Source organism: Hyla sarda, chromosome 1 (assembly GCF_029499605.1).
Source record: "Hyla sarda isolate aHylSar1 chromosome 1, aHylSar1.hap1, whole genome shotgun sequence".
Classification (NCBI taxonomy): Eukaryota; Metazoa; Chordata; class Amphibia; order Anura; family Hylidae; genus Hyla; species Hyla sarda.
This window is the reverse complement of record NC_079189.1, coordinates 24,905,115-24,919,413: the sequence shown is the minus strand read 5'-3', so window position 1 is coordinate 24,919,413 and position 14,299 is coordinate 24,905,115. Positions and strand designations below refer to the sequence as shown.

At 41.0% G+C, this 14,299-nt stretch overlaps 1 protein-coding gene across 5 annotated transcripts in view; it reads left to right on the top strand.

Annotated features, from left to right (window-relative positions):
* Positions 1–14,299, top strand: part of SLC4A11 (solute carrier family 4 member 11) — a 188,920-nt gene that overhangs the window by 133,597 nt on the left and 41,024 nt on the right. For 3 of the 5 annotated variants that reach the window (XM_056553221.1, XM_056553219.1, XM_056553256.1), the window contains exons 8-11: positions 2,839–3,042; positions 3,708–3,776; positions 11,846–11,930; positions 13,745–13,870. In XM_056553221.1, the coding sequence (XP_056409196.1) occupies positions 2,839–3,042; positions 3,708–3,776; positions 11,846–11,930; positions 13,745–13,870 (484 nt within the window). The remainder of the gene's footprint in view (positions 1–2,838; positions 3,043–3,707; positions 3,777–11,845; positions 11,931–13,744; positions 13,871–14,299) is intronic. The other 2 variants (XM_056553243.1, XM_056553258.1) reach the window with 2 other exon arrangements.

Below are 14,299 nucleotides of genomic sequence, written 5' to 3'. Positions count from 1 at the left end.
GTCAGCAGAAAATCCTCAATAGAGGCAGATTTGCTGATTTTCTTTTGCACCCACTGAAGTCAATGGTAGTAAAATCCGCTGCGGATATTCCGCAGCAAATACGTTGCAGAAATTCCGCAGGTAATCCGCCCGTGTGAACGTAACCAAATGCTGTGAACTTCACAGGGTATAAGCGGTCGCAGCTCGTCTCAGGTCGGAAACCCTGTGTGATCTTAAAGGGGAATTATCAGGTAGGAAAACTGATCCCCTATCCACAGGATAGGGGATACGTTTTAGATTGTGGGGGGTCCGAGTACTCAGGCTCCCCGCGATATCCTGTTTGGAGCCCTGGCTCTCTTTCACAGAAGCGCGTCCTGACCCCCGCCGGAAGTGGGGGCCACCACGTCGCCTCCATATAGCTCCATATAGCCAAACAGGAGATCGTGGGGGGCCCCAGCACTCGGACCCCCCGCAATCTAAAACTTATCCCCTATCCAAAGGCTAGGGCAGTTGTCTTCAACCTGCGGACCTCCAGATGTTGCAAAACTACAACTCCCAGCATGCCCGGACAGCCATTGGCTGTCCGGGCATGCTGGGAGATGTAGTTTTGAAACATCTGGGGGACCGCAGGTTGAAGACCACTGCCCTAGCCTTTGGATAGGGGATACATTTTCTTACATGATACTACTTCTTTAACTTTTTGACATGTCTAGAAAACATGCCCAACGTTTTTCCATATGACTGTAACACTTTAATTTAGAGCACGGGCTAAATTGCTAATGTTAATAGAGACCACAGACCAGACTCCAAATATTCAGACCACAGACCAGACTCCAAATATTCAGACCACAGACCAGACTCCAAATATTCAGACCACAGACCAGACTCCAAATATTCAGACCACAGACCAGACAACTTAATTCAATACAGACTCCAAATAATAATTAAGACCATAAACCAGACCCCTAATAAGAATTCAGACCACAGACCAGAGCCCTATGTTACTTCAGGCCAAAAACTAAACCCTTAATATTAACATAGACCCCAGACCAGACCACTAATATTAACCCAGTCCACAAACCAGGACCCTAATATTAACATAGACCCCAGACCTGACCCCTAATATTAACCCAGTCCACAAACCAGGACCCTAATATTAACAGATACCCCAGACCAGACCCCTAATATTAACCCAGTCCACAAACCAGGACCCTAATATTAACATAGACCCCAGACCAGACCACTAATATTAACCCAGTCCACAAACCAGGACCCTAATATTAACCCAGTCCACAAACCAGACCACTAATATTAACCCAGTCCACAAACCAGGACCCTAATATTAACATAGACCCCAGACCAGACCACTAATATTAACCCAGTCCACAAACCAGGACCCTAATATTAACCCAGTCCACAAACCAGGACCCTAATATTAACCCAGTCCACAAACCAGACCACTAATATTAACCCAGTCCGCAAACCAGGACCCTAATAATAACATAGACCCCAGACCAGACCACTAATATTAACCCAGTCCACAAACCAGGACCCTAATATTAACATAGACCCCAGACCAGACCACTAATATTAACCCAGTCCACAAACCAGGACCCTAATATTAAAGGAGATGTCTGGTACAAACTATTCCTATTCCATCCTGCCCGGGCTGCAAAAAAAAAAAAAAAAAAAACTTTCACTTACCTTCCTATGTTCCCCCGGAGCTCCACAACAGCTGATTGGTCGGCTGGACTGTCTACTTCCTACTTCCCTTAGCCCGAGATGTCACACGGTGCTTCTGCCTATCACCGGCCGAGGCGGGACATTGCTGTGGCCCGTGATAGGCTGAAGCACCATGTGACATCCCGGGCTAAGGGAAGTAGGAAGTAGACAGCCCGGCTGACCAATCATCTGTTGTGGAGCTCCGGGGGAACATAGGAAGGTAAGTGAAAGTTTTTGGTTTTATTTAACAGCCCGGGCAGGACGGAATAGGAATAGTCCATACCAGACATCTCCTTTTAATATAGACCCCAGACCACATCCCTAGAATAACTTCCTGCGTCCTTCTTTACAGGGGTATTCCAGCCAAATGTATCTTATCCCCTTCTTCAGGCTTGGAAACTTCTGTGTTTCCGGGACTGGAGACTTGACGTCACACCACACCCCCTCCATTCATGTCAGCATTAGCGCTGTACAAGATATACCTGCAGCTAATATGGTGTCCTCTAGCAGCTGACACATAATGTGGGTGCGTAAAGTATTTCTGTATCCATAGGACAGTCCTGAAATTCAGGATTATATAACAATAATACACTCTGCACCCTTAAAGGGGTATTCCAGGAGAAACCTTTTTTTTTTTTTTTTTTTTTTTTTTAGATCAACTGGCTCCAGAAAGTTAAACAGATTTGTAAACTATTTCTTTTAAATTTTTGTAATTTTTTTATTTCAACAATGTACTTTATTGAGCACAAAGCATAATACAAAGTGTCACATCATAACATTCAAAATGAGTCCACAGAACAAAGTGAACAAGACTGTAACGAGGTCGTAAACTACTTCTATTAAAAAAATATTAATCCTTCCAGAAGTTATCAGCTGCTGAAGTTGAGTTGTTCTTTTCTGTCTGACAACAGTGCCCTCTGCTGACATCTCTGCTTGTCTCGGGAACTGCACAGAGCAGAATAGGTTTGCTATGGGGACACCCGAGACAGGTGTCATCAGAGAGCACTTATACAAGAACAACTTAAGCAGCTGATAAGTACTGGAAGTTTCTGGAGCCAGTCGATATATAGAAAAAAGTTTTTTTTTTCCTGGAATACCCCTTTAACATGCTTTTATGTTTTTTTCTTTCCTTCCTAGAAAAGTACCAAAACCGCCACAGAAGTCGGAAGGACGTTTTCAACTATGTTTTCAGACATTGCCTTCCGGCAGAAACTTCTAGAAACCAAAACGGAGGAGGAGTTTAAGGAGGCGTTGGTTCACCAGCGGCACCTCCTGACAGTAGTCAACAGGCATTCTTCAGTGAACGATGGCCACAAAGTCCACAGCCACAAACCTCTAAAGGTAAGTGTCTTCCTCCGACACCAGCTGCTTGTAGCGTCCGTGCTCTGGCAGAAGGAAAGCCACTAGTGCACCATCAAGTCATAGTTTCTTGCCTCCGAAATCCTTCCCCGCTGCTTTTTTCCTCCCTTTGTTTCCTCACCCTGGAGCTTTTTTTCCCTGGGTGTCCACTGCCATTTCTTTTTTCGGCACATGATATTTTATCACATATCCTTCCTTTACTCATTTTTGGGAACCCTCCCCCCTTTAAAGGAGGAGTCCAGTGGTAAAAAAAAAAGGTATCTCCTATCCGCAGATTAGGGAATAAATGTCCGATCAGACTTTTATCCCCTATCCTGCAGATAGCGAATACATTTCTTACCACTGAACTTCTTCTTTAACAATGAGTGCCCAATATATTGGGCAAATAACTTGTTCCCCATTTGCTTTTAAAATATATATTAAAAAGTTCTTGTTCAGTGTTTTGATTTTTTTTCGTTATATCCTTATGTCGTCTCCCTATAAGTTCTAACATTTCAGTTTAAGAAGTTCTGTGGACTGTAAAAGAGCTGTATAAAGCGAGAATAAATAGACCCTTTGGTGTTGCCTGCCGCTAATGTTGTACTTTTCAGTGATTACTGGTTTTATGTGTCTTTTCTTTCTGTCCTTTCTTGCCTCTTCTCCTGGAGGATTTGCTACTGGTTCCGAGAGCTGGGCCTTCTAGGCAGGTCTGCCACAACTCCTTCTTCTGTCTTCTGGTCTGTGTCTCAGAGCCGCGAGCCAGCTTGTGCATGTTAGTCACCGGGGACTGGCTGGTAGTTTACCACAGAGGTGGCGTATTATCGGCAGTCTTTAGTTATACCGCTGGGGGTCAATGTGTGGGAACTAGCTATGTAACGACTACAAGATTGCCTCTATGTACAGAATTAAAGCTTCTATATTAATGTCCTATGTAAAACTATGGCAATACTGCCTTCAATCTACAAGAAAGTAACGACAGTACTATAATACTGTCCCCTATGAACAATAATATGTACATTCCTATGTACAAGAATATAACTACTATAATACTGCCCCTATATACAAGAATATAACTACTATAATACTGCCCCTATATACAAGAATATAACTACTATAATACTGCTCCTATATACAAGAATAAAACTACTATAATACTGCTCCCTATGTACAAGAATATAACTACTATAATACTTCTCCCTATGTACAAGAATATAACTACTATAATACTGCTCCCTATGTACAAGAATATAACTATTATAATACTGCTCCCTATGTACAAGAATATAACTACTATAATACTGCTCCTATATACAAGAATATAACTACTATAATACTGCTCCTATATACAAGAATATACCTACTATAATACTGCCTCCTATATACAAGAATATAACTACTATAATACTGCCTCCTATATACAAGAATATAACTACTATAATACTGCCTCCTATATACAAGAATATAACTACTATAATACTGCCTCCTATATACAAGAATATAACTACTATAATACTGCCTCCTATATACAAGAATATAACTACTATAATACTGCTCCTATATACAAGAATATAACTACTATAATACTGCCTCCTATATACAAGAATATAACTACTATAATACTGCTCCTATATACAAGAATATAACTACTATAATACTGCTCCTATATACATGAATATAACTACTATAATACTGCCTCCTATATACAAGAATATAACTACTATAATACTGCCCCTATATACAAGAATATAACTACTATAATAACATACAAGGAGATTTACACCAGGCACTGCCTACTCGCTGGTTCTTGCTGCTCCGGACTGTCGAAATGATGAACTGCTCTAGTGTGTACACCTCATGGGGAGCGTCTACGTCTGACAGGCAAACAGTTCCATATGATATACATCAATGAGAGAAAGAATAGACGGACAACTCACCCAAGTGCAGTAAAAAATTCTTCTTTATTTTCATGAAGTGTTCATATATCCACGGCAGAGCAGTACAGGGGGGTTATCGGAGGAATGCAGGGTGCGGGTGTGCAACAATTGTGTCGCTCGTTCACTGAGCTTCTTCTGGCTTCCCCAAAGCCAGAAGAAGCTCAGTGAACGAGCGACACAATTGTTGCACACCCGCACCCTGCATTCCTCCGATAACCCCCCTGTACTGCTCTGCCGTGGATATATGAACACTTCATGAAAATAAAGAAGAATTTTTTAATGCACCTGGGTGAGTTGTCCGTCTATTCTTTCTCTCATTGATGTATAGCTACTATAATACTGCTCCTATATACAAGAATATAACTACTATAATACTGCTCCTGTATACAAGAATATAACTACTATAATACTGCCTCCTATATACAAGAATATAACTACTATAATACTGCCTCCTATATACAAGAATATAACTACTATAATACTTCTCCTATATACAAGAATATAACTACTATAATACTGCTCCTATATACAATAATATAACTACTATAATACTGCTCCTATACACAAGAATATAACTACTATAATACTGTCTCCTATGTACAAGAATATAACTACTATAATACTGCCTCCTATATACAAGAATATAACTACTAGAATACTGCCTCCTATGTACAATAATATAACTACTATAATACTGCTCCTATATACAAGAATATAGCTACTATAATACTTCTCCTATATACAAGAATATAACTACTATAATACTGCTCCTATGTACAAGAATATAACTACTATAATACTGCTCCTATGTACAAGAATATAGCTAATATAATACTGCTCCTATATACAAGAATATAACTACTATAATACTGCCTCCTATATACAAGAATATAACTACTATAATACTGCCTTCTATAAACAAGAATATAACCACTATAATACTGTCTCCTATATACAAGAATATAACTACTATAATACTGCTCCTATATACAAGAATAAAACTACTATAATACTGCTCCCTATGTACAAGAATATAACTACTATAATACTTCTCCCTATGTACAAGAATATAACTACTATAATACTGCTCCCTATGTACAAGAATATAACTATTATAATACTGCTCCCTATGTACAAGAATATAACTACTATAATACTGCTCCTATATACAAGAATATAACTACTATAATACTGCTCCTATATACAAGAATATACCTACTATAATACTGCCTCCTATATACAAGAATATAACTACTATAATACTGCCTCCTATATACAAGAATATAACTACTATAATACTGCCTCCTATATACAAGAATATAACTACTATAATACTGCCTCCTATATACAAGAATATAACTACTATAATACTGCCTCCTATATACAAGAATATAACTACTATAATACTGCTCCTATATACAAGAATATAACTACTATAATACTGCCTCCTATATACAAGAATATAACTACTATAATACTGCTCCTATATACAAGAATATAACTACTATAATACTGCTCCTATATACATGAATATAACTACTATAATACTGCCTCCTATATACAAGAATATAACTACTATAATACTGCCCCTATATACAAGAATATAACTACTATAATAACATACAAGGAGATTTACACCAGGCACTGCCTACTCGCTGGTTCTTGCTGCTCCGGACTGTCGAAATGATGAACTGCTCTAGTGTGTACACCTCATGGGGAGCGTCTACGTCTGACAGGCAAACAGTTCCATATGATATACATCAATGAGAGAAAGAATAGACGGACAACTCACCCAAGTGCAGTAAAAAATTCTTCTTTATTTTCATGAAGTGTTCATATATCCACGGCAGAGCAGTACAGGGGGGTTATCGGAGGAATGCAGGGTGCGGGTGTGCAACAATTGTGTCGCTCGTTCACTGAGCTTCTTCTGGCTTCCCCAAAGCCAGAAGAAGCTCAGTGAACGAGCGACACAATTGTTGCACACCCGCACCCTGCATTCCTCCGATAACCCCCCTGTACTGCTCTGCCGTGGATATATGAACACTTCATGAAAATAAAGAAGAATTTTTTAATGCACCTGGGTGAGTTGTCCGTCTATTCTTTCTCTCATTGATGTATAGCTACTATAATACTGCTCCTATATACAAGAATATAACTACTATAATACTGCTCCTGTATACAAGAATATAACTACTATAATACTGCCTCCTATATACAAGAATATAACTACTATAATACTGCCTCCTATATACAAGAATATAACTACTATAATACTTCTCCTATATACAAGAATATAACTACTATAATACTGCTCCTATATACAATAATATAACTACTATAATACTGCTCCTATACACAAGAATATAACTACTATAATACTGTCTCCTATGTACAAGAATATAACTACTATAATACTGCCTCCTATATACAAGAATATAACTACTAGAATACTGCCTCCTATGTACAATAATATAACTACTATAATACTGCTCCTATATACAAGAATATAGCTACTATAATACTTCTCCTATATACAAGAATATAACTACTATAATACTGCTCCTATGTACAAGAATATAACTACTATAATACTGCTCCTATGTACAAGAATATAGCTAATATAATACTGCTCCTATATACAAGAATATAACTACTATAATACTGCCTCCTATATACAAGAATATAACTACTATAATACTGCCTTCTATAAACAAGAATATAACCACTATAATACTGTCTCCTATATACAAGAATATAACTACTATAATACTGCTCCTATATACAAGAATATAACTACTATAATACTGCTCCCATATACAAGAATATAACTACTATAATACTACCTCCTATATACAAGAATATAACTACTATAATACTGCCTGCTATGTTAAAGAATATAATAGTTCCCCCATAGATAAGAATGTGAACCGTAAGAGGAGTTGCTCTTTACCCTTCTCTGTTACGAGCACCAGGCGGCCCCCGGCACTAGATGTGGACAGGCTATAAATGCTGCACCCTGTTATTTTTCATGCCTTTGTGTCTTCTGCTATATCCACCTATTTCTTTGTATATAACGTAGCCCTGTGTTGCTTCCTACTGTACCACCCCGCTACTTACACCGCAGCTCTGTGCACCCTGCATCCACGTGGTTGTCGGCATCACTCCTTGCATAGCTGCCTCCTTGATGACGGGCAGGGAGCCATTTTCATCCGTGTTTACTCGCTGATCGATCCCGTTCCGAGCTGGATGATGAATCATTTCCCGGTTTAGTGTGATGCACGTGTACTTACAGATTTGTTGTGGTTGTTTTGCCAGTTTCTGTTCACTGACAGTAACCAGTTCTCTAAGGAACATTCCTCTTTTTATCTTCTACATTGATAGCCACACTTTCCTCCTAGAGTATTGAAGGTCAGAAGCAGCGCCACCTATAGGTCCCTTTCATATAAAAATATGTATACATCGCGCTCACCTTCCCTTTGCTCCCTCGCCGAGGCCTTTTTATCAGTTGTTCCATTATCTGGAGTGGTGCAGGACCTGCCATGCAAATAAATCTGAGGCTTCTGGAGGATTCTTTTGGAACAGACTTATTGGGGGAAACTAATGGGGGCATCTACCTACCTGACTAACTACTGGGGACTTCTACTGAAAAGGAAAGGATTCCCTGCCTACTTAGCCTAATGGATTCCCTACCTACTGGGGCCTTCTACCTAGTGAGGCAGTGTTCCCAACGGGGGGGGGGGAGGTCACCTAATAGTAGTGATTTCTTTCCTAACTACTAAGGGCTTCTACCTAATAGTAGGGATTCCCTACATAACTGCTAAGGGCTTCTACCTAATAGGAAGGGGATTCCCTTCAGTAACTACTAAGGGCTTCTACCTAATAGGAGGATTCCCTTCAGAACGACTAAGGGCTTCTACCTAATAGGGGGATTCCCTACATAAGTACTAAGGGCTTCTACCTAATAGGGGGAGTCCCTACATAAGACTAAGGGCTTCTACCTACGCAGCGACTCGAAGAAAAGAATAAAAAGAAAGAAACAAGAAAAGAAAGAATTCCCTACATAAGTACTAAGGGCTTCTACCTAATAGTAGGGATTCCCTTCATAACTACTAAGGGCTTCTACCTAATAAGGGAATTCCCTACATAACTACTAAGGGCTTCCACCTAATAGGAGGGATTCCCTACATAACTACTAAGGGCTTCTACCTAATAGGGGGATTCCCTACATAACTACTAAGGGCTTCTATAGTAGGGATTCCTTTCATAACTACTAAGGGCTTCTATAGTAGGGATTCCCTTCATAACTACTAAGGGCTTCTACCTAATAGTAGGGATTCCCTACATAACTGCTAAGGGCTTCTACCTAATAGGAGGGATTCCCTTCATAACTACTAAGGGCTTCTACCTAATAGGAGGGATTCCCTTCATAACTACTAAGGGCTTCTATCTAATAGGGGGATTCCCTACATAAGTACTAAGGGCTTCTACCTAATAGGGGGATTCCCTACATTACTACTGAGGGCTTCTACCTAATAGGAGGGATTCCCTACATAACTACTAAGGGCTTCTACCTAATAGGAGGGATTCCCTACATAACTACTAAGGGCTTCTACCTAATAGTAGGGATTCCCTACATAACTACTAAGGGCTTCTACCTAATAGTAGGGATTCCCTTCATAACTACTAAGGGCTTCTACCTAATAAGGGAATTCCCTACATAACTACTAAGGGCTTCCACCTAATAGGAGGGATTCCCTACATAACTACTAAGGGCTTCTACCTAATAGGGGGATTCCCTACATAACTACTAAGGGCTTCTATAGTAGGGATTCCTTTCATAACTACTAAGGGCTTCTATAGTAGGGATTCCCTTCATAACTACTAAGGGCTTCTACCTAATAGTAGGGATTCCCTTCATAACTACTAAGGGCTTCTACCTAATAGTAGGGATTCCCTTCATAACTACTAAGGGCTTCTACCTAATAGGGGGATTCCCTACATAACTACTAAGGGCTTCTAACTAATAGGGGGATTCCCTACATAACTACTGAGGGCTTCTACCTAATAGGAGGGATTCCCTACATAACTACTAAGGGCTTCCACCTAATAGGAGGGATTCCCTACATAACTACTAAGGGCTTCTACCTAATAGGAGGGATTCCCTTCATAACTACTAAGGGCTTCTACCTAATAGGGGGATTCCCTACATAACTACTAAGGGCTTCTACCTAATAGGAGGGATTCTCTACATAACTACTAAGGTCTTCTACCTAATAGGAGGGATTCTCTACATAACTACTAAGGGCTTCTACCTAATAGGGGGATTCCCTACATAACTACTAAGGGCTTCTATCTAATTGGGGGGTTCCCTACATAACTACTATGTCTTCTACCTAATAGGAGGGATTCCCTTCATAACTACTAAGGGCTTCTACCTAATAGGGGAATTCCCTACATAACTACTAAGGGCTTCTGCCTAATAGGGGGATTCCCTACATAACTACTAAGGGCTTCCACCTAATAGGAGGGATTCCCTACATAACTACTAAGGGCTTCTACCTAATAGGGGGATTCCCTACATAACTACTAAGGGCTTCTAACTTATAGGAGGATTCCCTACATAACTACTAAGGGCTTCTACCTAATAGGAGGATTCCCTACATAACTACTATGTCTTCTACCTAATAGGAGAGATTCCCTTCATAACTACTAAGGGCTTCTACCTAATAGGGGGATTCACTACATAACTATTAAGGGCTTCTACCTAATAGGAGAGATTCCCTTCATAACTACTAAGGGCTTCTACCTAATAGGGGGATTCCCTACATAACTACTAAGGGCTTCTACCTAATAGGGGGATTCCCTACATAACTACTAAGGCTTCTACCTAATAGGAGGATTCCCTACATAACTACTGAGAGCTTCTACCGAATAGGGGGATTCCCTACCAAACTACTTGGGGCTTTTACTTAATATTGGGGAATTTCCTTCCTAACTACTGGGGGCACATATTAATTATGAGTGTCAGTGAGGGTCTCATGCTAGTCAGTCCCCTAAAGCTTCACAAAGTCACTTGACATTTATATTTAGAAAAAAAAAAAAAAAAAAGTATCTGAGTGCTTCAAAAAAAAGTACTTCAGTCTGTGGTCCCTAAAAACATCTATAGGTAGCTACACTGTGTAGTAATAATAAGTAATGGAAAAACTTTACTGCAGGGCAAGCACAGGAGTACCTATTAAAATGAAAGACCTTCTAATTCTTTGGCAAAATTCTGTAGCTGGACATAAGAAGAGGGGTTCCATGTAACTGGTATCCCATTTACTATAATGTAAATTATGTATTTCCACAATTTGAAAATGAGAGATTATATTGGCGAAGATTTACAATTCTTGGCTATTCTTGAAGGAGTCTACATCTCACCGGTGACCCCTGTGGCCACACATGTAGTCGGATTGGCAGGGTTGGTGAGACCACCATAGTAAGCGTAGCTTTTCTCTACACCCATTAGACCATGGCGATTTTTATTGGTATAATTTAACGTCCAGGACCTTCTGCCACCACCACTGGTTTAATGTGGGAGTTCTGGTCTTGGCTGGTTAAAGGGGTACTCCACTGCTCAGCGTTTTGAACAAACTGTTCAGATCGCTGGAGCCGGGAGCTTGTGACGTCATAGCCCCGCCCATTCATGATGTCACACCCCGCCCCCTCAATGCAAGTCTATGAGAGGGGGCGTGACATCTGTCACGCCCCCTCCCATAGACTTGCATTGAGGGGGCGGGGTGTGACGTTGTTTGTTCCAAACGCTGAGCAGTGGAGTACCCCTTTAAATCCCCATAATGAGACCTTTTATACAATTCCCTTCCTTTCTACAGCTACAAGAATTTCTCAATGTTGGAAAGGGAATTTTCGATGATATCGCACGAAGGCTGCCAGTCTACCCTTTGGATTTCACAGACGGTAAGATCTTAATATTAAATGCTTATTTTCATTATTTTACATAGATTTCTTCAATCACTTTTCATAGCCAGGTGTGAAATGTATTTTAGACCATCTCTTTCAAAAACACCTTATTTTGTTTCTTGGCGCTACCACTTGCGCAGTATAGGACCTGCAGATAGGAATTAAACACAAAAGCTTCTGCTCTTCCCCAGGCAGTAATGATATGACCTAGTTACTGCTATCAGCCGGCTCTGCTTTTTTATACACCTTGTACTGTATGAAATGGGTCAAGAAGCTGTAATGGGCTCGAGAGCCAGTCCATTCTACCTGGATCCATCTGATGTCTAATAACCTCCGTTATCCCCCTGGCTCCTCAAAGTGTTATAATTATTACAATACTGATTTTTTTTTTCTTATACCTGTTCACTTCTTATTTCCTTTTATTTATTTATTTTTTTTAATACCTTCTTCCATCCATGGATTGATCATCTGGCAACCCATCCACACATGCATTGATCTACTGTTGACCAATCTGTCCATCCACCTATTGCCCTTCCTCTCCTGTTGATGGATCCATTACTCTCTTATCGATGCATGCATTTCCTGTCGGACCATCAATCTCTTGTTGACATATCTGTAAACACATCTATAGCTTTGCCTCTCCTGTCGAAACCTGCATCTCTCTCCTGATACTTCCGTTCCCCCTTCTATCGATCTAATGCTGACCCATCTGTCCATCCGTCTCCTGTCAACATATCTGTCCATCCATCGATTGCTTTCCCTTCAACCCATTCATCCACCGACCTCTTGTTGACCCATCCATGTGTCCACCCATCTATCACTCTCATGTCGACCCATCTCTCCACCCATCTCGACCCATCTCTCCACCCATCTGTCCACCCATCTATCACTCTCTGCTCCACCCATTCATCCATCAATCTCCTGTTTTTACCCATCCACTCAAGCATCATTTTATTATCGACCTTTCCATGCATTGATTTCCTGTCGATCTATCCAAGGGTCAACTTCCTGTTGATCCATCAATGCATGGTCGCATCGATTAACAGTACGTCAATGGGATGACAGAAGATTTATTTTTTTTGTTGACCCCTCTGTCCATTGCTCCCTACTGTTGACCCCTCTGTCCATTGCTCTCTACTGTTGACCCCTCTATCGCTCTCTACTGTTGACCCCTCCGTCCGTTGCTCTCTACTGTTGACCCCTCCGTCCGTTGCTCTCTACTGTTGACCCCTCCACTGTTGACCCCTCCATCCATTTCTCTCTACTGTTGACCCCTCCATCCATTTCTCTCTACTGTTGACCCCTCCGTCCTTTGCTCTCTACTGTTGACCCCTCCATCCATTTCTCTCTACTGTTGACCCCTCCGTCCATTGCTCTCTACTGTTGACCCCTCCGTCCTTTGCTCTCTACTGTTGACCCCTCCGTCCTTTGCTCTCTACTGTTGACCCCTCCGTCCATTGCCCTCTACTGTTGACCCCTCCGTTCATTGCTCTCTACTGTTGACCCCTCCGTCCGTTGCTCTCTACTGCCTGCGACCCCCCCCCCCCCGCCCCTGTTGCACTCTTCTATTGCCCTGTCTATCTCCTGTCTACCTCATATAATTTTTTATTTTTTCAGAGCAGTCTGCATCCTAGGAGACTGACTGTGTCCCCACTGCTGTCATTCTTTTCGTGTCAGTGCTTTATAATGAAAGCGACAAATGCCCAGCACTCTGGCGTGGTGTGTGCACCATTATTATACCATGTAATAGCCGGACTCGAGTACAGTCCCAGCAGTAATTCCAGGCTTTGTTGATGTGCTCTCCTCCACAGGTATTATCGGAAATAACAAGGCCATCGGAAAGTACATAACAACTATGATTTTCTTGTACTTTGCATGCCTCCTGCCCTCAATCGCCTTTGGCTCATTGAATGATGAAAACACTCGCGGGGTGATTGGTAAGATTTTCTTTGAAGATCATTTGTTTTGCAACTATCAACTTGGAAGAGATTAAACAGGTGGGTAGCATCGGTGCTACTTACTTATCTACTACTGAGATGAGTAGACGGGTAGACATTGCCTCCTCTCTGGGGACCCAGTGCACATGTAGACCAGTTGCTTGCCTGGATTTCGAGTGTCCTCCTCCTTACATGACACTTAATGATGACCTTCCATAGGCTTTATAATCTCCCATGGTGCACCCATTGAACAGTCCTTAATGTTCCTCCTTGGCTTCTGCCCACGATATGACTTAAGACGTAACACATTTGTTTTAGACAATATTTCTCTGAATCCAGGCAAGTGGAGGAGCCTCATGGGCTCTTAGATCACAGCCAGTGTCTACTTGGCCACAATTCTCTAGGTTGTTGAGTAAGTTTCGCAGCTGC